Source organism: Tetranychus urticae, chromosome 3 (assembly GCF_039701765.1).
Source record: "Tetranychus urticae isolate SD_2017Ah chromosome 3, NJAU_TeUrti_SD_1.0, whole genome shotgun sequence".
Classification (NCBI taxonomy): Eukaryota; Metazoa; Arthropoda; class Arachnida; order Trombidiformes; family Tetranychidae; genus Tetranychus; species Tetranychus urticae.
Genome location: NC_142960.1, coordinates 9,812,136 through 9,835,061, shown reverse-complemented (window position 1 = coordinate 9,835,061; position 22,926 = coordinate 9,812,136). Strand labels below are relative to the sequence as shown.

The following is a 22,926-nucleotide window of genomic DNA, read 5'->3' as shown; positions in this document are numbered from 1 at the left end:
GATGACTTCATTAGTAAGCGGTGAAAGCAGACATCAACAAGAACGGATTACTTCTTCATTATATCAACATTCACATTTCATTTACACCTTTTTCTAGTTATCATGATTTACTAAATAGAATTAATTTATAAATTTAATAACATTAACAACACATTAAAATCCTCGTGTCTCATTCGTACTGTGTTGATATTTGATAATTTTTGTTTTATAGTTTTCATCGTTCTTTTGTTAAAATGCAATTGTTTACCCATTTACTCGGATTTATTATACTTGGTCTGGTTTGTGTTTCCCTTGGTCAACCAGACGATCCTTCTGAAAGCAATATTTTTCAAGAAGACGAGTCCTACTTTCTAGAGGATGACTATGGTACTGCACATGGAGGATCAGTTACAAATTTTATGTTACCGCCATCGGATTCATCTACCCAATTCCAGGGCGCTGAGACCTTTTCAAGGCCTGTTATAATTGTGAGTGGACGCAATTTAAAGGATCAAGTTGGTCTTAAAGAGAAGCGAATTGTTGCAAGAAGTAAATATGACGATGAGGAGGATGAAGGTGAAGAAAGGCCAGTCATTACTGAGACAAAGAAGAAGAGGAAAAGAGTTGACCAGCCAATTTCAGCTTACGTCCCAACAGCCTATGTGATTGGAAATCAAGGAGGTGGACAGCCAGTAAGTCGAGTAAGACAACCTGTTGAAAAAGGTGAGACCATACCAAAAAACAATTACGAGTTGGAATAAAGAATATCACAATTCGCAATTGACTGCCAAAATCAGTTATCAGTCAGCCGATCTAGGTTCATCTAGTTTAAAAGCTCATCCATCAAAGCTAAACATTTGGGTTCTTCTACTAATTTGTGTTCTTTTCTCATTAGACCAAGAATATGGAATCATGGTAGTTTCACCGAAACAGCCCATCAATGAAAACTATCAATTACTTAATGCCGGAAATTATGGAGTAAACGAAGAAATGCTCGATAGAAACACCATTCAATTATATCAAGAGCCACAAATCGTGGAAGCATTGTCAGTTGATGGACAAAACGAAATTAAAGGTAATTTAGGTTTATTTTATAAACCAGCAGCTTCCAAGTAAATGATTTATTCAACATTTGAATAACTTGATGCTCAATCTGAACAATAACACAAGACAAGGAACATGTAATTGATTTAAAAAAAGTATCCGAGTCATCATCTCCAATTTAACCCAATTAACCTAGTCTTCTAGAAGGTGTCTCGAATGATGGATTGTCATAATCGAAGCAACTAATTTGACAATTCAGTAATTTTTTCGGGAAGTTTACTAAAATCACTCATTTTGAAGCTTAGAAGTGAATTTTTTAAGTTTAGATTTTGACAAATCAAAAGCTTATTTTTTCGTAAATCAATTATTGATCTTGGTAATGTGTTCAGGAGCCATTCAGTTCATATAGAATTTTTCATTAACGCAGCCATTAATCATGTATCATGAATGACTAGGAACTGCTTTCGATATTGCATATTTTCTATTCCATTTCTCACCTTTTATCACATTTTTTTCTGAATAATCTCCTTACAGAAATAACTGGCGATGATAAAGACGATTCTTTGGAAGCGCAAAAGTCAAAGTTAACTCTTCTCTTCCTTGGTTATGAGAAATTCTGATTTCAATGACTACCTTATAAAAGAGGAAACCAAAGTTTAAAGTAAATTATCGAATGAATCTAATTCATTCAATTTATGTTCAAAAGATTGCCTAAAAGGCCAGTTCATTACTTTTCGATCGTTGATTGTTCCCAATCTAATTGTCAGCAAATTTTTACTTAAACTTTTTGTCCAATTCGACGTTAATTATCTTGTATTGAATGCTTGTCTTTTTCATCATCTCACCATTTTATGCGACTTGCATTGGTATCATTCAACTGTTACCAACAGCAAAAACTCCGAAACGATTACAATGAGTGGAGCAAAAAAAAGGATGAACACAAAAACAAGCGAAATTAGACAACATTTTGATTAATCTGTTCAACTTAATCATCAAATATTAATTCCAAGCTTAAATCGAGATGATTATGATGGCAAGTAAATCACAATCATCTTCATCTCACCTAATTTTTTTTACAAATTCAATTTTTAATCTTTTTCTAATTGTAATTTTGACAAGTTTGCTCTTATTTTCATTACAGTGTTTAAAGACAGTTTGATTGTGAGAGTTAAATTTCTTGATTAAAATTGATTCTCAATAAATTATGAATTGAATTAAATTTGACTCAATCATTCACATGCATTTTCATTCAAAGCCACCAATACGTATTGATGTTAATTTTATTGATATTTCAATGATTAATTTGGATAATTACTTTTACTAAATTAGTGGTTTCCTTTTTTAATTGATTTCCTCTTAAATTCACTGAAATATTGCTAAGACAAAGTTATCTAAAAGTTGATTGAATACTTGGTGTTAACAATCAGGTTTGAAGGTTTTCATTCATTTTATTGGTTTCATAAGCCAGATTGTACTCAATCACAACTGTCTTTATTCATGAGACATTTTTCATACTTTCTGGTTATTTCATGTTCCTCCTGGTGATAAAAACTACTGAGGATTTCAGGTAATACACAGTGTGTATTTCATTCATTGAATAAGCCTTATCATCCTTATTTGACGTCAAACTGTTGATTCTCTCACTGGGAAGGAGTTTGATGATAATAACGATGATAGTTATAATAATTTTAGTTGAATTGCTGGCTACGAGTTTAATTGCGCAGACGTTAGTTAACTGGGAATAGACGTTATCAGGTAAAATGGATCGATATGTTTACCAAAGAAACCCTTGATTGTAGTAAAGCGCCAAGTCACTGTTGAGTCAATGAAAAGTGAATTGTTGGTAAAATGAAAATGATGACAATTGCTCACAAAAAAATGATTTCTATTTCAACAAAATAAATGAAAAACTTGAAATCTAATTATCGATATTAACCAGGTGTTGAAATTAAATTTAAAATCTGGAACAACCAACCAAACCTATTCAAATAAAACCCATTTTATAAACCATTTTGTAACCAAACAAACCTTTGACTCAACAGTCAACCAGATTTTAAAACTTACACTTTTGTTTATTTACATTCATCTTCATTCTGCTTCATCATCTTGATTATTATCATTGGAATTTTATTTTCTATTTCATGAATTTTATTGTATTTAATTATTGATTCAGTTGTATCAAATCTTTAACAGTAAAATATTTCCCAATCTACTTCAGTTCGCCTTCAATATGATTCCTTTGTTCACCATGTAACTTGGTTGTGATCTTTTCGTGTTTCATCTGTTTTTATGCCTAAACATAAACATCAGATAGACAACCAACATCGTCCGAGTAGTTGGAATGACGCTACAAAGAATGGACCTGGTCAAGATTGGCATGCCGTATAGCTTATCCATACTTTTATTTTTGATTATTACTTTTGGTATTGCTGTAAGTTCATCTTTTCATTTCTGTCTTCTAGGCATTTAGCTCAAGTTTATGCTCGACATTATAAATTGATGGCCAAGAGTAGCATAAAACTGGCCCACTCTGGCCCACTTCCTCTTCCCTCAGCTGGAGTGGGGTGAAATATTTGATGATGGGTCAGAAATGGAGAGGAAAATTTCGAGTCAAAGTTTGACTAATGAGTTTGAATGTGAACCAGATGAAAATTTTGGTGAACAAGGAGGACCAATGGCATGGTTCAGTGTTTATGGTGGAATGCAAGATTCCAATTATGTAGGATTCTATGATTATGTGATAAAATTGGAACTGGCTGAAAATCAGGTGATAGTCTACCAAGGAAAGACAATAAAGCAGCTCATATTATTTATATCTGACAGGTAGGATTTTGTGATCAACTTTCATGTCGACTCGACTTTTAATATATTACAATTAATCAATTTTTTAACCCTTGATTTAGTCTCATATTGGTATTTAGGTGATTTAACCGAGTCGGTGATGTCATTGAAAGAGCCCACATCAAGGTTTAAAATGTTACATCCGGAAGAAACCATGAGATTGATCATGTTTTTTTTCAGGTAAATAATGATGTTTGCAGATAAACTGGATTAAAAATAAATCATTCTCTTATCCTTTCAATTGAAAGAAAAAGAAACATGAAATTATTTCACCATCATTATCATCAGAATCTTTCCAAGCTCAGTCTTGTCTGCATATTTTACTGTTGATTTCTTACCCTGTTACCCTAAAACATTTCATGAAATATCTTATAATCTTTCACCTTTATTTATCATCAAATCATTTCTTTATTTAATCCTCTTTCAAATTGATACATCAACGGATTCCTTCCTCGCCATTTGTTTCATTCAATCAGTCCCATGTAATCCACTTAATTTTCACTTATGTTTTCTGTTCAAATCTTTCCCTGTCATTGAAAAGGGGAAAATCGAGGCAAAATTATCGATGTTCTTATAATTTCCTGTTTCCTTTACTTACCATTTCCAATCTTTATGCATTTCAATATTGATTAATTGCCTAATTGTTGCTCTTTTTCACTCTCATTCAGTTGCTTCTGGTTAATATTGGTAATTAGCTTCAGCTCGGTTACCCAAAATGAATATGAACCTTCAACTAAGTTGATTCAAGTTGTTAGGGAACTTTATACTTGTAAGGAAGCCCAGCGAGTTGACTTTATCTCGACACCAAGCTCAGATGAATTTACACTGGAAACGATTGGAGGTCGATATTCATTCGGAATTGATTGCAATGATCCACAGATGCTTAAATACTTACCTTCAATTAAACAAATGGAGAAAATATTTCCACCCATGAAATTAAACTGTAGTGAGCTTTTCATTTCACCTGGTTTGACTCATTATCAATTATACCCGTCATGATTATTTCTTGAAGAATCGACACAAAAGATGAAGAAGAATCACATTTATTCTTGTATTGACGCGTAACGTGGCACCGCGCTTATAAAAGTACGCCACCATATAATCGCCTTTAGTATCGAATCTGAGTCAAAAAAGACTTTTGTTTTTCTTGAAATTTGAATAAATATTCGGTTATTAGAGATATTTTCATAATTTTTGTTGAAATGACAACATAAGAATCGGCAATATGACTTTTTTATTCGGTCTTAGAATCGAGAAGGCAAAAGGTTACTTGGCCAATAATGCATCTTTAAAAACAGTTATATCACAATTAAAAATTCAGGATGAAAAATTTAATTCATAGCCAAGAGTTGAATGCCTTGAAAATTCCCTTGTAACCCAACTAAGGTGGCTTGACCAGCAATTTTGTTTGAGTCGCTTCAACTTAGGCCTGTTCTTTGATTATTTCATTTTTGATGCTCTAATAAAGCCCAACTAGGTGCGCAAAAATGAAAATTGCATCATGGATAAAAAAACAAACTAAAACTGATTTGAAATAAACAAGAAGTTGAGAACAGTAGGAACCGACAATGGAGCAGTGTCGCCATCTAAGGTTGGCTTTAGTTGGAGTTAAAAATCGTTGTTAACAATGTAATGCCAACTCGATCCAACTACAAACGAAATTTTGTGATCATACGGATGTGTAAATCTGCTAGAAACAAAATACAGGAAAGAGGAAAAATATTCTTTGGCTCAGAGGCTGTTCATTTCAAGGATAACTTCAACGTACGGGTCTGTTCCAAGTGCTGTAAAATTGGTCACACTGCTAAATGGTGCTCAAATGAAGCTAAATGTGGAAATTGCTTGGATAATCATGAAACAAAACAGTGTACTCAAGACAAAAACAACAACAACAAATGTTTACTGTGCATGAATAGTGGCTTTCCTAATCCCATTCACAAACCAAGATCTGTAAACTGTCCATCATACAATCTTGCTATTGAACGACTAATACAAATCACCGACTATGAATACTGAGTTTCGTGTAGTTGCCCGTAATTGCCAAAAAATACAACGTAAAACACTTGAACTACTATCAGAACTTAAACCAAATACAATCATCATGATACAAGAAGCTCATCTATCTAGCATCGCCTCACAAAACACCAGAAATTTCATCTTCATCTGTCACTATCAAACAGTCACTGCTGCTCTCAGGTCATCTGTCAAAGCTACACACAAACTTGGTACCTCAACAATCGCCAACATTATCAAAGTTAATGGTAAAAATATACTCTTCTTTAACATCTATATCAACCCGACTATGAAGCTCAATGAACTAACAAGTTTGACTGATGAGATAATCAAAATTAGAAAACGATATAGTGATCTACCGGCATTATTCCAAGGTGACTTCAACGCTCGACTGCGTCTATGGTCTCCCATTCCTGTTCCAATAACAAAACACTGTACTCTGATCAAAGAAATGCTAGACAAATGTAAGGTACATTTACCCTACACTCCATCAATACAACAATACACATTCAGATTTCATAATGGAAGCATCAGTTTCATTGACGCTCTACTTGTATCAATCGCAATCGAAGCCGAAGTCACTATTGTTACAGCGGATACTGACCATTCAACCTTCTTTGCCTCCTGCAAATTAAACAATCACTCCAACCCCAACACAGTGAACACCAAATCAAACCGTAAACTTGTCATTGACAAAAAGAAATACCTTTCCCTCTTAAATGACCATCTACCTGAAGATGCAAACTTCAACAACATTGACCAAATCGAGACATTTACTTTTGAACTCTTCAAGTTCATGCTTTCCTCTCAACAACAATCAATGATAGAGCTTAAAAAAGCTAACTTAAAGAAACAATTCTTTAATCGTCATCTCCAAACAAAGCTTCGTAAACTGATCGTAAAGCACAAAAGGACTAAAACCAAGACTACAAGCAATGAAATAACAGATCTAAAAAGGCAAATTAATGCTTTAATAATGGAGAAAATGGAGAGGAAATTCAGCACCAGAAATCCCAAGTTACTCTGGAACAACATCAAAAACACACTCTTCACCAATCACGAAGATGAAATGACTGCTGAGTTCGCTGATAACTGTCAAAGAATAATCCATGAATTCAACCTCAACCTAGAAGACATAAAACCTACATCATCTCAATCCTCTAAACCTCTGAACCATGTTCCTCTAACATCCTCTGACATCATCAAAAACCTCAAACAACTAAACAATTCCGCTCCGGGTCCTGACTCACTAACAAAAGCTCAAACTCTTTCTGTCGTTTTAGCTCATGAAACACTTTTCACTAATCTGTTCAACAGTTGTCTAGCCTTATGTCACTTTCCTACGACTTGGAAGATAACCAAGATGGTCATCATTCCCAAGAGTGATGGAAAAAGGGCAAGGTTGATACAAATGCAATCTTTCTTATCAAAAACCTTAGAAAAAATTATTAATAATATATTACTTGAACAGATTTCATGTAAAACCTTTAAACTTCAGCAAGCCTACTTGCCCCGTAAGAGCATTACAACAGCAATAGACAGAATACTTCTCCCTCTCTCAGGAACCTTTAACAACCATAAAAAAGGTAGCTTCATACTCCAGACGGACATTTCTGGAGCCTTTGATGAAATTCATCATGAGGCTATATTAATGAACTGTCTTAAATATGGAGTGAAACAGGAAATGATAAGAATCCTAATTAGTTATTTGTCTAACAGACATGTAATGATCACTCATCCTGAAACTAAATATAAAAGACAGATAAAGGGTGTTCCTCAAGGATCAATTCTAGGTCCTCTACTTTTTATTGCAGGAATTAATGAGGCTCTAAACCAAATCTCGAACTTTACTCCTCCTCCAATCAAAAATGATGGAACTCCTGACGTACGCTTTGGTCACAAAGGCCCTGAACTACACGTCACAGCTTACGCTGACGACATTTTCACTGCCTTTGTACTGAATGATGTCTCGATTCCCAGACTCAGAAGAACTCTAGACTGTATATTCAAATGTGTAGACACAGCTCTAACTATTACTAGGCTTAAGATATCAGTCGACAAAACCAAAATAATTACAAATAAACCTGATTTCTGTAATCACCCTGACATCCCCAACATGACAACAAAAGCAACAATCCTAGGTCTTCCTATTAACCTAACCCACAAATATCGACTTTTCCTAGATAACGAAGAGCTATTTGAAAGAGTAAAAATAGCTCAACAAGAATACAAAATTCCCATTCATCTTGTTTCCAAACTTCCCGTAAAAATTCAGAAAATGATCTCTAGTGCTTTCTTTGAAAGCCATCTAATCACTCATGCTCCTCTCCTTATTCCAAGTATCATCTCTTGTCCAAACTTTAACAAACATATCAATCGTAATATGAATTCACTTACTAATAAACGCATAGGACTAAAGTCCTTTGATCGTACTTTTCCTTCCTATCTTATAACCAATAACACTCCCCTCAACTTAAAAATCTTCGAGATCGGTATGGGCTATATATGCTCCAACCTCAATAATGAAAGCGCCGTCATCAAATGGATCACTGAACACAAGCCCGAATTACTCCCTACACCAACAATCAACAACATCTTTAAATCCTGGCCAAAGCTAAAAACAACAGAACTCTTCAACCAATACCTATCATCTGGTAACTACTCATACCCGGACTCACACTGTCACCTTATACTCAAACCTAATCTAAAGACTGGCTTTGATAAGCTGAACAGTAACGCCAGACTGATTATTGGATGTTATAACTTCCTCACCAGAAACGTACAATGTATATGTGGACAATATGAAAATCCCGACAACATACATCTCTTATTCCATTGTTCATATTTCAAAAGACAAAGAGACTTCTTAATCAATAGAAGTAGTCACCTCAGAATATCCCTACGAGATCTAATTATAAAAAAACCGGATATAGCTCACAAATTCCTAAATAACATCCTTGACACAATTAATTTCATGAAATCTGAAGACCATCTACAAGACTATTTACTTTAATCTCTAAACCTTCCTCAATTCACACATACTTCTCCCTTCCCTTCTGTACTCAAATTGTAATTCCCCCTGTTTTCAATCACACCAATTTCATGTATAGATGGGCGCCTTAAGCCTATCCAAATCATATGTAACCTCCCTGTTGATTGTTAAAAAACACTTTTCATTGCTTCACTTACTTTTTGTCTTAATACAATAAAAGATAACAACTTATTTAACTTTTTGTTTTTGATTTGTTTATTGTCATTTTAGTTTTAAGTGTTCAAAGCAATGGCTATTGGAATTCGTATTGAGGAAACTGACCAAGATGGATCGCCTCAGCAGCAAATATACATCACTCGCGGTGGAGAAGATCCCGAGCAAATTGTTTTGCCTTATGATGAAACTGCGGCAACCGCTCAAATGGTGTTTAGTGATATTTACCATCGCACCTTCTTTAATGAAGGTATTCGCCCACCGGAATCCACAATTGACTTCCTCAGTCATTATGAAGTTTGTGCTGAGCAGATGCTGACTAGTGTTGGAGAAGATTTGAGACGAATTGCTGCCAAAATTGAAGCTTCAAGTGAACGTGAAAAAATTCGCCGGCGAGCACGAAGTGTCAATTTGAGAATTGATTCCTTCGAAAGATTCAGTGCCATGCTAAAAGGACTATTTCCCGATAATCATATAACTCGAGAAAGGATTGTTGTTCTTTTCTTCTTTTGCTCAGACATTGCTGTTCGCGCTTATTCCTCAAGTCCAGTTGCTCATTTCCATAAACTGATTGGATGGTCTCTTAAATTCATTTTCAGTCACATTTGTTCATTGGTAAGAAGTCAAGGAGGATGGAATAAAGTAATTTCAAATTTCGTTCAAGGAACAGCAATTACAGTCTGTGCCATTCTTGGTTCTGTTGCATTCGCCATGTACATCAAACGAAATTTTTGATTAACCTCTTATTTTACACTGAATCAAATTCCTTTAGCCATTGTCATTCATCTGTTAAAATATTGATTATCATTCAATATTCATAAGTTACATTAACCTCTGAATGATAATTTATGCAATCAATTTACCTTTCTTGATGACGAATTTCATTAAGACGATTGCCAACAATTGCAGCAACAGGATCTCAATTCAAGATTCTCAAAGTCTTCAATTCTCTTCCGTAAACCTTATTATTTTTTCAAATCTACCGATTATTCCTCTGGACGAAACAATAGACATCAGCTGATTTTGGGACTGTATAATAATATCACTAGGACAAAAGCAACGACGAGATATCCAGCAATCCATGCCACAAGATATGAGTATAACAGCAGTTGATCTGCAAATCTACCCACCTTTCTGACCCGATGACGCAGAGTTCACCTAAATAATCTTGTGAACTACAAACCGCTCAAACACCAGTTTATCTTATATTTATAATCGATTGGAAAAGTGTTACTAATTGATGAATATCAACTAGTTATTTACTCTTCACCTCATCAATTTACGAACGATGGATTAAATTGTGGCAATTTAAATAATGCAAGCCAGTTTCATGAAAAGCTAATCAAATACTTGGCCATAAGTATTGTCTAAATCATCTGACTAGTTGGCTGGGTGGAATGATTGGAAAGGATGCTATAAATTGTCAAGAGTTGATTTGCTAATTAACTATTAACCATTTCTGGGATCGTACATGATCAAACATAAGATTATTGTTAACCTTTTTGTCATTTGTCATGAGTTTTGTAGGCTTTTATAAGAGGGGATTAACCTCTTTTTTATATTGTAATCCTGGTCACAAGTTATTGTCCACACTTTCCACTGCCATCTTCAATTTAACCAAACATTTTTTAATTTATCTTCTGACACACTTTTGCTTACAATTATCTATACACTCTTCAACCGATCTCACAGAGGAGTCAAATTGATTTCAACTTGGATCGATTACCTAAATTAACTGCTTTATATTAACTCCTTTTGTGCCTTTAAATTATCTTATTATAATTATCTCTTATATTTTACATGAATTCATTTTTCAAATCTTTGATTTAAATCCAATAAAATGATGTTATCAATTGTATTCAACTTGTATTTTGACAATTGCTGAGTAACATGGTAAAAACATGTCAAGCAACAAAGCATTGAAATTAATGAAACACTCAATAATCGATATCATCTTTAGACAACACTTAATCAATTCCAGTGGCTAACTCATGAACAATTGAAGTTTCTATTAATTATCCACCAATGGTTAAACATAACCATAAAAATACAATTATGAATGTAAGAAGAAACGTTTTGAATGGTTCTCAACTATTGATTTTATTTGATCTTGATCGCATTAAGGTTTCGTTGAGACAATAAATTTGTAGAGGTAAATAATAATAATAGGAATAATTGTAATTAGGAATTATTCATAATAATATTGTTGGTCATTCAACGATTAAAGGTTACAGAAAGATTTGTTGATTGTCAAAATTGTAGGGAGTTTTAATCAAAACAAGGATTTTTGGGAAAATAAAGGTTGAAGGTTCAATAGCTTGGATAGCCATTGAGGTATTGTTGATGCGGCTAAATCATGAATAGAGTTAATCATCAATAAAGCTAATCATCGAATGTCATGTCAATAATAATGATCATGAAAGTAATCATGATATCTAATGCACCAACTTTAGACATGTGAAGCAAATTTAAAAAGTAATTATTTTGTCTCCAATCGACTCTCAAAATGTCACAAAAAGGCCAACAAAAAAGTGTGAAAGACTATTATATTTGAGAAGAAAAGAGCAATTTGTGAAAATTGAGAGAGTGATTAAGTTAATCAAGAATTAAAAGAGGAAACGTGTAAAGGTTAACAACAACGAAAAAGAGACATTGAAGCAATAATGTAATAAGCAATGATTAACTTGATTGATTTGCTCCAAGAAATGGTGACAATAATGAGAAATACAAATAAGTCAATATCTAATTGTCGAGAAGTATTGATATGCCTATTGGTTAATCAAGTATTGCTCGTATTGAAGGGGACAAAACAAGAAGAGTTGAATCTTAAAATTAACTTAATCAACGTTTTCTCTTGATGATTTACTTTATTATGATGATAATGATGAAAGGGGCGATGATGATGATTGATAATCGTTGCTTGTTTTCATTAAGTTTAATTGAATATTTGAGAGTTATGTTTGTATGTGTCAAGTTAAAACTTAGCTCTGTTGAAAATATTCAACTATTAAATAATAGAGACAATCTTGAAAGTTGTAAATTTATCTAGATTAAAACAAACAATTTAACAAATTAAAGTATTAACAATTTTGACTATTTTATATTAAAACTGTTTAACGGTGAAATGAAACAGTTGGGTGTAAAATTTAGAAATGATATTTCAAGTGTTACAATAATCGTGCGTTGGAAAAGCATTAAACATAGATAAATGATTACTTGTTTCAAGATTATCATGAAAATCAAAAGAAAGGTTTAAATTAGATAATGTGATAACTGATATAAGCGCTCATTAAATTACATAGAGAAAGGTTTCTGTTTTGTTCTGAACCTGAAATCTATTTCAATGGGTTAGTTTCATTTTTTTGTTGTGTTTACCTCTTTTCCCTTCTTTCCAGAAGTGATATTAAAGAGGTAAACATATTTTTTAGTCAAGAGGAGCTATCCATGCCCTAAAAAGGTCATCTCTTAACAAGTAAGAGATGACCTTTCAATACCTGTTAGATATTGTAATTGTAATTCGATTAGATAGTTAGGTAAATGAGTGTGAGTACGATTAGTAATTATAAGTAACTATCATGACTGAGAAGTTGAAAAGTAAGAAAAATGAAAATATGAGATGAAAGTGAGATTAGGTGAGCGAGTGTGTGAGACTCTCGCAGCGAGAGAGAAGAGAGGGAGAGAGAGAGAGAGATTCCTCCATGAAATGATGATTTTGATTCATAATCTAACATCTGAATATCCAAATGAATATTAGAGAGGTATATGTGCAAGTTAAGAGGGAATGATTTTGAGAAGGAAAAGTGGGATTTGCTTTAGTAGAGCGGATTGACGAGGTCATAACATTTGTATTCTCAAAGAGATATCAAGATTTTGAGCTATTCATGTATATATATATTAAGGTGACTTGAATGGAGATAAAATGAAAACATTTTTCATTTTGAATTCTCTCGTTTTGTGTTCAACAAACGAACAGCTCCGGAAATTGTACAGCAAATAACGGTGGTTTCCTTGGATTGATTGTTAGATTACATAAGCCAGCAAACGGGTTTGTTGTGATCTCAATTTTTTCTGAACAAACTTCATTTATCTTCACATTGATTTTTTCATCATGCATCACGCGATTGAAAATATCATTCAATTGATGTTGGAAATTAAGTCCCTGTAAAAAGAGATTATAAAAAAATAACATTAATAAAATTTATAAACATGAAATGTAAAAAAATATACACAAACCTTGTCTTCAGTTTGAGCAATTAAGGATTCAAAAGATTCAGTTTCAAATCTTTCGAGAATCTGAAGACGCCTCTCTTCTCGTAATTCATTGGCAACACTAGGAGGTTCATAAAGTATCCTTCGGATCGATTCAAATGTAATATCTTCACCAGGAAAACGCTGAAAAAAAATAAATAAGATTTTTTGCATTATAAATCAGGATAAACTTAAAACAGATTTTTACGACTGATTTAAACATACCCTAACAGCCCTTGGGGAAGAGTTATTACTGTCAACTTCAACATTTATTGAATTCAAATCACTGGCACTTCGAGACATACTTGCGTCAACAACTGAAAAAATAAAGACTTGAGTTAATAAAACGCATAATTTAAGGATAAACTGATATGAAAGCTCAACTTACCGACGTTGTTCGAGACAAAAGGTGTTAATAAACGGGTAGTATCATGACCACTGCTCCTCAAAGATTCAGCAACGATACTTTTACTGAATAATAGTTCTTCTGGTATTTCATCAGGCGTTTTCTTCTCCTTTTCCGGTTCAAAAAATGCAGTTTTACAAAGGTGATGGTATTCGGGTAACATGTTTGGGCACTTTTCTCCTCGCAGTGCAATTATTTGCTCAACATGAGAACAAAGGAGTGGAATCGCAGTAAGTCCAGCTGTTAGATGGAAGAATCCTGCCACAATCCCATGGATAGCTGACTTATGAACTTCTGACAGTCCCCTGGACTCTCCTGGATTTGAATTACCGGAAAGACACAAGTCTTGTAAGGCAAAAGCTACTCTAAATAATTCTGATAAAATCTCTTCCGAACTCATTTCAACACAAAGAAGGGCTAAAGTTGTAAAGATGGCATCAAAATGATCCTGAGTGTTGTTGGAAAATTTGGCATTTTCATAAATGTGCATCAACAGATCGGAGCCATGTTTACTCATAAACATTAAATCTTGTCGCTGAGCTTTTTCCATAGTCAACTCGGGACATTCAGATAGCGATATTGGTTTAAGAAGTTTAGGAAGATTATCATGACGATCAAGAAGTTGGTGAAAAATGTATTGCACAGTCAAACGTATTTTAGCATCAGCGGCAAGTGACATTGAAAGGAGAGGGCGAAGGAATGAATATTTAAAAGCTTGAGCCATGTTAACTGTTCTATACTTGGAACTGACTTTGAGCAGACTTTTCAACAGTATATCTTGAAGCTCAATATCAGCCGGGTTTTTGGATGATATCGGAGGTACTTTATTTATAATTACGACCATGGTCTCAATTTTTTGGAAATCGGGCAAGTTATTTGCAAACTCGGCTAAAGTGTTAATAACCGAGTCCTGGAATCGTTTTTCATCTTCTGTACTTTCCATTCCGTTCTCACAATTATGAATGGAGTTTCGCAAATGATTAAGCAAAGAGTTTATTGTCACATGTACTGATGGTCCTATCGATTCTGATGCTGCAATAGCAACAATCTGTGAAAGTACATTAACAATGCCAGTTTTCTCGCGAGTTTTCATTGCTGTATCATCCATTGTGGCTCTACACTTTTCATCCAAATGATTCATCAACTTTTGTATCACTTCATGGTAATGTTGGGGTTGTATTGAGTCCATGATGATTTTGAAAATAACTGGAGCAAATCCGTCCGGATACGAAGAGTCCCATAACATATGATTGTCAAGGTGCTTTAATACAGGCCTAATAACAGATTCAATGTTACCAAATGAAGCTCGACCAACAAGCTCTCTCAGACAAACTTCAGCAATCTTGGCTGGATTTTGCTCATTTTCATACAATTTTGATCCATTTGCTTTAAGATCGGCTAAAATGTCACGATCTTGTATATTATAAAGTAAAGATGGAACTATTTTATCCATGTGATTTTTATCCCAAATGTCTGCTTGAAGATCATCAGAAACTGTTTTACGGATTACACCTTTAATGCCATTGAGACCAGCTATCCGTAACATACGGCGTATATTTTCATCATTGTCATTGTTATGGCAAAGAGCTGAAAATTTTGAAACGAAGAAATCATATCTTCGATGATAGGATGGAGTATCCTCTTCGATATTGGCAAAATTAACGAACTGTAGAGGGCAAAGAAAATGAAAAATGAAAGTTAGAGTAAATTTTCATTGCATTAAACAAAATTTCATCAGAAAAAGATAATTTGATTACCGATTGGGTCGCTAAAAGTTGCATGTGAGGATCCTGACTTTCCAATAATTGTTGTACAGTTTTCAGGAAGCTTTCAACAAACAAATTGAGTGATTGAGCTCGACACGCAACTAATATTTGATCCATAACTTCCATAGCAAGTTTGACAAATCTATGAGAAACAGTTAAAATATGGGTTAAGATTAAATAATTGAATTAAGCGTTATCCTGATTATATTTGTTCACTCAATTAATATAAACAATAACCAAGGGCCATAAAAATTGAAGGAAAGCCAAAAATCTAATGGAAACCATTAATGCAATGATTCTAGGAGACTTACTCCATTCGATGCCGGGCAAGATCCCGAGCTGTTTTTTGGGCCAAATAATCACCAATTCGGTCCAGCTTTTCTGGTGAGGATGAAGCATAAAAGGTAAGCTTTTCCATATTACTTTTGACCAAGCCATCCTGAAATTAAGGCCAATAGATGAAGTGAAATAATGGAAAACAGAAAAAGGAAGAAAAGTGAAATGAGAAAACATTGGCATCATTTAGGCAAACAAAGCTGTCAATTTTGCATGACAAGAAACATTGCCCTGAAATAAGTGGAAGAAACATTATCAGTGATTTGACTGATTGATCTGCTTATATTAGTTTTTATTATAACCATTGTGTTGATTTATTTGCTACGCTTTCATTAACAGTTAATTTTTTTATGCCTTTCAAGCTTTTTCATTTCATACAATTATCTATGAAAATGCAAGGAAATATTATTTTAAGCTTGTTTAATTTGATTTTTAAAAGCAACCCAATCGAGGACGACTGTCACTGATAAACTTAAACACATCTTCATTGATTTAGGTTGGCTTTTGCAAAATTAACTGGCCTGTTATATATTGTACATTTATGCCAAAATAACAAGGTTATGAAAATAAAAAAAAGGCTTGAAATGGTTTATTGAAATTGAAGATTTGGAAAATGATGGAAAGAGATTTCAGGGGGAAAAAAGTAAATCAAGAACTGAAGACTTTTGCTATAAAAAACTAGCCTACGCAAAAATAGAGATAAATTATGAAGATGAAACTTGTCACAAAGATGATGATGGAATAAAAGATATGGAAAAGAGTAACGAGTAAAAATTGAAAGAGTGGCTGAAATAATGCTGATAATGATAATTATAATTAACTTATGAGTTATGAGATTAACAATAGATGCTAGGGTTTAAAGTGAAGACAAAATATTCATGTGAATATTATTTGATAATATAATTTGATCAACAAAGATCTGGGTCATTAATGAACCTTTGAAACAATTGTCTATCGGAATCATGAGGGTTAGATAAAATTGATTGATTGAATGCTTAATCATTATCAGCGAGCATATTGTTGATATAATTACCTGAGGGTAGGCTGGGAAAACATTGTCAACTAAGCGTTTATATCGAGGCCGCAAAGCGGAGCAGCAACCACAGCAACCTGTCATGAGAAGAAACAATTGAATTAGAAATACAATTCAACAATAATTGTGTATTAAATTACAAACAATTAATAAAGCACCAAGCAAAATGTAAATCAGTTGAAAATAAATATGGCAATAAATAAATGAAAAAGCAACCAGAAAATGAAAATTTTTATAAACAATTGTTTTTGTAAACAATACCAAAAGAGCTCTTTAAATAGCTTATTTACACTATTCAACAGGCAGCTTTACATTTTTCAACAATTTAAAGCAACCTTTTGCTGGCATGAAAACAGTTCATAAATTATCGGTGATTTGCGTGATTGATTAACTTTTTTTTGCTAAATATTGATCAATAAACTGTTTATTATTGGACTTTTTGTCCTATCTGATTACATGTTTTGATTGACTAAAACAAGGATGAAAAACAATTAATAAAGCGTCAATTGACATTTCAATTTTGATAGATGGCAATTAACCAGAATTGGGTTATCAATTTAAAAAATAGATGCATTAAGGTGGTTTCTGTATTTAAAAATACATTAGGCTTTTCATTGTGAGTCAACCTTTTATAGTTAATAAGTTTTCTAGGACAATTATTGATCAATACTAGGTGTGTTTGGGTGATAAAAAGCACGTTATGAGTTTACAGAGTATTCAAGATTAAAAGAGATAAATAATATTGTCTAATGCATGGTCATTTGTTTCATGTTTTCAGTGTTATATGGTTTAACCTTAACTCAATTGAGGAAACAATGAAATGAAGGTGAAAACTTGAAACTTATTCATTGTTAAATATAAGAGTATGGCAAAGTTATCATGACTTTTTTTCACCCAATAATGAGGTCGAAAAAGGTAAGTCATTGACTTGATACTAACAGTTTGTTATCAATTGAATTACAATGTAAATATCAATCAAAATTGAAAGTGAAATTGGTTTCTGTTTTGGTCATGGGAGTTGTTAAATATGGTGAAAATACTATTAATTATATTGATGGGAATCTAATGAATTGAAATTACCAATTGTTACAGAAGATATAAACAAAACAAAATAAACCAGAAAATTCAAACTTTTCAAGCTTCAATCATTGATTTATTTTGGGTTTTGGGTTGCACTCTCTTGGTTATACTGTTTGTTGTATTTTGTATTTGCTTTCAAACTGATTAAATTCAATAAGAGTTGGTAATAGTTAGGAGAGTAATTATTGCTGAGTTAAGCTGTAACTAAATACAATTGTTAAAAGGTGTATTAATTTATCAATTAAAGATATAAAAGCTGAGTGAAGCCATGTTATTGTAGATGGAAAACAAAATATCCATTAGAGTCAAGATTTATAATGAACTGACAAGAGACAAGAACGTAGATGCTAGAGGCAAAAGTATTCAGTTATCAAGCCTCTTTGCATTGTCACTTGAAGGAAGCGATATAAATCAATTTGGGGAAAATAAAAGACTGACAAAAATAGTGATTTAGCTGAAAACGGCTTCCAATTGTCGATTAGAGGGTGAGTGGGAGATTGAGAGAGGGATGAGGGTGAACTTTATTCTGAGCGGATATGGAAGCCTTTGGAATCCTCTTCGATTGACAAAGGTTAGGTGAAAGGGTGAGGAAGGAAAAGGCGTTTCAACACTATTTAGAGACATTTCCGTCACCAGAACACACACATAATTGATAACATTTTTTTAAAATATGTATACAATGTTTTACTGTGAATAAAATTGATAATTATCACCTTGCAAGTTGACAGAAACAGATGAAAGGACAAAAATAGTAAATTAGTTTTGAGGGAAAACAAAATTTGCTTGCTAAATATGATATTTAAAGGTGAAGACCTACAATAGCATCTTGTGATAGCCAGTAGGGCAACCTGGCATGATTAGATTGGCAAGAGAATCAGAGAAGAGTGGAAATGTTGAAATATTCATTCATGTTTACAGGAGTCTACATGAGCTTTGTCTCTCATTTGGGAATAAAAACTAAATTTATCTTCTCAATGTGAGGACTAATTGAAACTTGGAAAGATGAAAAGTTTCGGCCAAAAATAGAGAGCAAAGAATAAAAATGACTGGAAAAGTCAGAAAAGTGTGGATAAATGAAGACAAAATGTCTAATTAAGATGACTGTAAAAACGATAAACAAGTTTATTTGATCAACAGAGAAGCAACGGAAGCTTCACCATGTTTGAGGGTGAAAAATCTGAAGAGTCAAATGATTGTTAAATTGATAAAAATTGAAGCTCACAGTAAAGCTTTCAATAATATCAATGAAAATGTATTGTAATGTTTATTGAAGCGCCTAACGCAAAGTTAATTTGATGAGTGAAGGGGCGAGGAAGAGAAGAACCGGAAAGTTGATTAAAAATATAAAATGAGGCTCCATGGTGAAACTATCTGATATAATTTGGTCTCGGAAACTTGTTGTAACTTTTCATCATTTTTGAAGTTCGTGATAAGCTAAGTTAACAATTAAAGACTTGGAGGAGTATTTAAAGATTATTGTTACAATTGCTATTAATCAAGAGGGAAAGGAACATGTTTAATCAATCAATCACTAAAATCATAGTTTTTACTTAGGAATTGTTTTTCCAACCAGAATTCAGTTTATCTGGATTCACATTTTGAATGACAATGCAACAGAGATAAACAGAGGAAATTAAGTCAAGGATACATTTTGAATTGTAATTAAAATTGTGATTGGTTTGTAACACGACATAACACTGAATAGATACTTGAATGGGTTAACACCGATAAATGAATCTTTGATTAACACCGAAAACAATTGAAGCATTAACCAGTGATAATTTAGGTAATGAGACAAAATGAAGGTAATCAAGACAATGAATGAATAGACGAAAAGGATGAAAAATTTGAAAAGCGAAAGTAACATTTGAAATATAATTGTCTTTATCAAGGGAAACAGATGATAAATGGTGAAAACAATGGGATGCGATTCAATGCAAAACAATAATAATGTTAATAAAAAATGAGAGTAATAAGAAAGCAATAAGTTGATATAATTTAAAATTAAAAAAAAACAAAATTGTAAGGCTAACATCAACTAATTAATTTAATACATTAGATGAAAGCTTACATTCCGGTGGCTCACAGTGCTTGAACCATCCGCCAAACCAATTTGGCTGAAGTCCACAGCAAGTTGACCGAATCAACGACATGTTAGTGAACAATATAGCGATTTTAAATTTAAATACTCGTCTTGAATGTTTGAATGTATGTTAATGTTAATCCATTGAGAAAAGGTGAAAATTTCAACTCCAAAAATCCCAGAACTCAAAGAGAAATGTTTTTCAGCTAAGATTTGGTTATTTCAATTGCACAGTTGATGTCGGTTACGAGTGAAGATGGTGATCGACAGGATTAAGATATGTATTTTTGCGTTTTTATCGAGTTATATCTTTGTGTATTTTGTATATTGTATTTCTTATTGTTTCAATATGTATATATGTATAATTGTATATATCTTTTCAAGATTTCAACAAAAACAGAGATGACAAGAAAACCAAAAATAGAGACAGAAATGAGATAGAGACGGATTGCAGCGAAATTTGTAGATGTTTATGTTTATGTTAGTGGTGGGTTTATTGACTGTTCATGGGATGTTATTGGATTGTTACTGAAGACAAAGACGGAGATGAAGTAATAGACGGAGACGATGAAAAGGGACTTAGATGCTAGTTAAGGCTGATGGAAGGGCAGAGAGAAAGTAAAAGATGACTTGATAGGAGAAGTCAGATGAAATGAACAGCTTGAAAGAGTCAAGTTTTTCTCTCTGCCCTGACCACACAATCAAGGATGGACTTTCACTGGACTATTGAATTTAATCTGGATATCTGGTTGGTTGAAATAATTTGGAATACTGGTGAAAATGGTTGAATCTCTCTCTCTCTCTATCTTTTCTCACACACTCGCTCACCTCTTTTCACTCTCGCTCTCTTGAAAGGTTTCTAATGAAGAATCTTAGCCAAAGTCCAAGCAGCTTTTAGGCTAGTAAAGCAGCCTAAACGTCCACGATTGTTGGGTCGCCTTGAAGTTCCACAAATATTCAGCATTTTGGGTTTTCTTTGAGATAATATTGGAAGCATTTTTAATGAAGAGAGAAGGAAAAAAACGATGAAAATATGACGATAACAATCAGTAAGAGGGTAAAACAACAAATTAACGATGAGAATGACACAAAAATTTGATCAAAACAGATAGGCGATGAAAGGATGAAAAGGCGACAAATGTTCAGGAGATGAGCAAAAAATAAGCAATCAATAAGTTGGAGGCAAATTAAAGCACAGTTGACAAGTATTAAAAATACTTATAAATTAGAATTCTAATAAACGAGATTGTTTAGTATCAGGCAACAATTGAACAAGATTTAACAATGGGTAATATTTATGTGTATTTAAATAAAGTATTTATATAAATGGTTTATAAGTGCGGATGTTAAAATGGTTTTGTTGGTTGGTTTGAACGCAGAACAGTATACAAATTGAGAATAACGATAATGATTGAGAAGAGGTAGAAGGAAAAGTGAATGGCGATGAAGATCGACAGGGATGCAAGTTATGAAATAAAGTTTCGACAGTTTTTCAAGAACCAGAAAAAAAAGATAAACATAGAGAGTATAAAATTACTAGGCAAGGGTAAATGAGAAACTAAAAGTGTTATAAAAGACAGTGAGTTGGGAAGATGATGGGAGAGAGGAAGGAGGACGATGCAAGAAATAGATGGATAAGTTGAGATGAAAATTAACAGAGAAATGGAGTAACAGTGGTTCGATGACTTAGCCTGGTTAAATGTAGAATAGTTAAGGTCAAAAGGAAGGTTGCAATCGTTTGATTATAAGTTATAACGCGCATTTACAGTTTATATTGACATTCGAGTAACAATCGGAAAACATAACAAACTATAGCTCCATCTATGAGACTAAAAAAAGATCTTTTTTTTGCCATAACAAAACAATTCCATAGATTGGATTGTTTTTTTGGTCTAGTAAATCGTTTTGAAGGGGAAAATGATTTGATGAGCAAATGGACAGAGCATAACAAATGTTCAATAATTAGGGTTACGAGAATAGCTTTTAGGAATAGCCAATGAGTGAGTAGAGGATGAGAAAGGCTCGACAAAATTGAGAAAGAGTTAGAGAGATAAGGAAATGTCATTCTGAATTTTTTTTTCTCAGTTCGATCGATAAAAACATGGCTGGATAGCAACATGCACAGTTTATCTGGTAGAGTAAGGATAGTAAGAAGCGTGAAAGAGTGAGAGTATAACATGCTATAGAGTTACTAGTGTGTGAGAGTGAATGGAGTAAGGAAAAGGTTGAAAGATGAAAAAGAAAGCAATTTACCTGTCATAGACTCTTGATATTACTTGTAGTGATAATAATTGTTTCAATTAACTTTGCTGGTTAGCAAATGATGATTTTAATCACAACACGGAATTTAAAGATATTGGTATTGATATGGATGAAACGGTAAGTTTTACAGTTGAATTAAACCATAAGATTAAGTTATATTTGGCTTGAATTTATGACTAGCGTAACACAGTTTACAGTTAAACTTCAAATGGAAATGCTTCAGTCTGAATGTGATGCTCAATCAGCAAATCGATATATCGTCCGTAAAGGAGCAACGATTAATCGGACCAGCTGATCAAAGGTATTTTTGTTGACAGGTTAGGGTTAATGATTTAGTCGATTAATCTTTGATTTTTAAATGACAATACAACTTAAATCAGTATTACTGTGATAAAACTTATCTAATGTAAAATTATAATTATTGTCAGCATTTCTTCTATGGATGACAGATGGTTAATTATGGAGATTAATGTGCTTACTGGTTCTGGTTCAAAGGTACATCATCTGATTTCGTCGTTCACATTTCTTAATAAAGGACAATTAATGACTGTTTTTTGATTTATAGCCTTGATCTTGACTAATCAAACATTGTTCAAAGTAAACAAGTTTAGCATAATTTGAACATCTGTT

General features: G+C 33.1%; 4 protein-coding genes across 5 annotated transcripts; 3 read left to right on the top strand and 1 right to left on the bottom strand.

Moving 5' to 3' along the window:
* Positions 1-19: 19 nt before the first annotated feature.
* LOC107369598 (uncharacterized) lies at positions 20-2,242 on the top strand. Its single transcript, XM_015937566.3, has 3 exons — positions 20-702; positions 875-1,054; positions 1,558-2,242. Exons 1-3 carry the CDS (start codon positions 234-236, stop codon positions 1,641-1,643), a joined length of 735 nt encoding a protein of 244 aa, XP_015793052.2. The 5' UTR covers positions 20-233; the 3' UTR covers positions 1,644-2,242.
* A 538-nt stretch (positions 2,243-2,780) lies between these two features.
* LOC107369603 (uncharacterized) lies at positions 2,781-5,046 on the top strand. The gene is made up of 3 exons (XM_089269729.1): positions 2,781-3,846; positions 3,927-4,044; positions 4,533-5,046. Exons 2-3 carry the CDS (start codon positions 3,965-3,967, stop codon positions 4,861-4,863), a joined length of 411 nt encoding a protein of 136 aa, XP_089125855.1. The 5' UTR covers positions 2,781-3,846; positions 3,927-3,964; the 3' UTR covers positions 4,864-5,046.
* Positions 5,047-9,099: 4,053 nt separating this feature from the next.
* On the top strand, positions 9,100-10,940 carry LOC107369599 (uncharacterized). Its single transcript, XM_015937567.3, has one exon. The coding sequence runs from the start codon at positions 9,158-9,160 to the stop codon at positions 9,815-9,817; it is 660 nt and encodes a 219-aa protein (XP_015793053.1). The 5' UTR covers positions 9,100-9,157; the 3' UTR covers positions 9,818-10,940.
* A 226-nt stretch (positions 10,941-11,166) lies between these two features.
* On the bottom strand, positions 11,167-22,502 carry stmA (Protein EFR3 homolog stmA). Of its 2 annotated transcripts, XM_025162370.2 has the most exons (9): positions 22,288-22,502; positions 20,023-21,008; positions 16,872-16,948; positions 15,814-15,941; positions 15,494-15,644; positions 13,719-15,402; positions 13,556-13,647; positions 13,316-13,474; positions 11,167-13,241 (listed from the first exon to the last, which is right to left on the bottom strand). In XM_025162370.2, the coding sequence occupies exons 2-9, from the start codon at positions 20,102-20,104 to the stop codon at positions 13,041-13,043; spliced, it is 2,574 nt and encodes an 857-aa protein (XP_025018138.1). In that variant the 5' UTR covers positions 20,105-21,008; positions 22,288-22,502; the 3' UTR covers positions 11,167-13,040. The 2 variants fall into 2 exon arrangements, with proteins under 2 accessions (XP_025018138.1, XP_015793039.1); XM_015937553.3 differs by lacking the exon at positions 20,023-21,008.
* Positions 22,503-22,926: the final 424 nt, after the last annotated feature.

Coding starts and splice junctions, on each gene's coding strand:
- LOC107369603 (XM_089269729.1), top strand. CDS start 3,965: ATGTCATTGAAAGAGCCCACATCAAGGTTTAAAATGTTACATCCGGAA. Junction 4,045..4,532: donor TTGATCATGTTTTTTTTCAG/GTAAATAATGAT, acceptor ACTCTCATTCAG/TTGCTTCTGGTTAATATTGG.
- LOC107369598 (XM_015937566.3), top strand. CDS start 234: ATGCAATTGTTTACCCATTTACTCGGATTTATTATACTTGGTCTGGTT. Junction 703..874: donor AAGACAACCTGTTGAAAAAG/GTGAGACCATAC, acceptor TTTTCTCATTAG/ACCAAGAATATGGAATCATG. Junction 1,055..1,557: donor TGGACAAAACGAAATTAAAG/GTAATTTAGGTT, acceptor ATCTCCTTACAG/AAATAACTGGCGATGATAAA.
- stmA (XM_025162370.2), bottom strand. CDS start 20,104: ATGTCGTTGATTCGGTCAACTTGCTGTGGACTTCAGCCAAATTGGTTT. Junction 13,648..13,718: donor TTTTGTCTCGAACAACGTCG/GTAAGTTGAGCT, acceptor TTATTTTTTCAG/TTGTTGACGCAAGTATGTCT. Junction 13,475..13,555: donor CTTCCCCAAGGGCTGTTAGG/GTATGTTTAAAT, acceptor ATTTTTTTTCAG/CGTTTTCCTGGTGAAGATAT.
- LOC107369599 (XM_015937567.3), top strand. CDS start 9,158: ATGGCTATTGGAATTCGTATTGAGGAAACTGACCAAGATGGATCGCCT.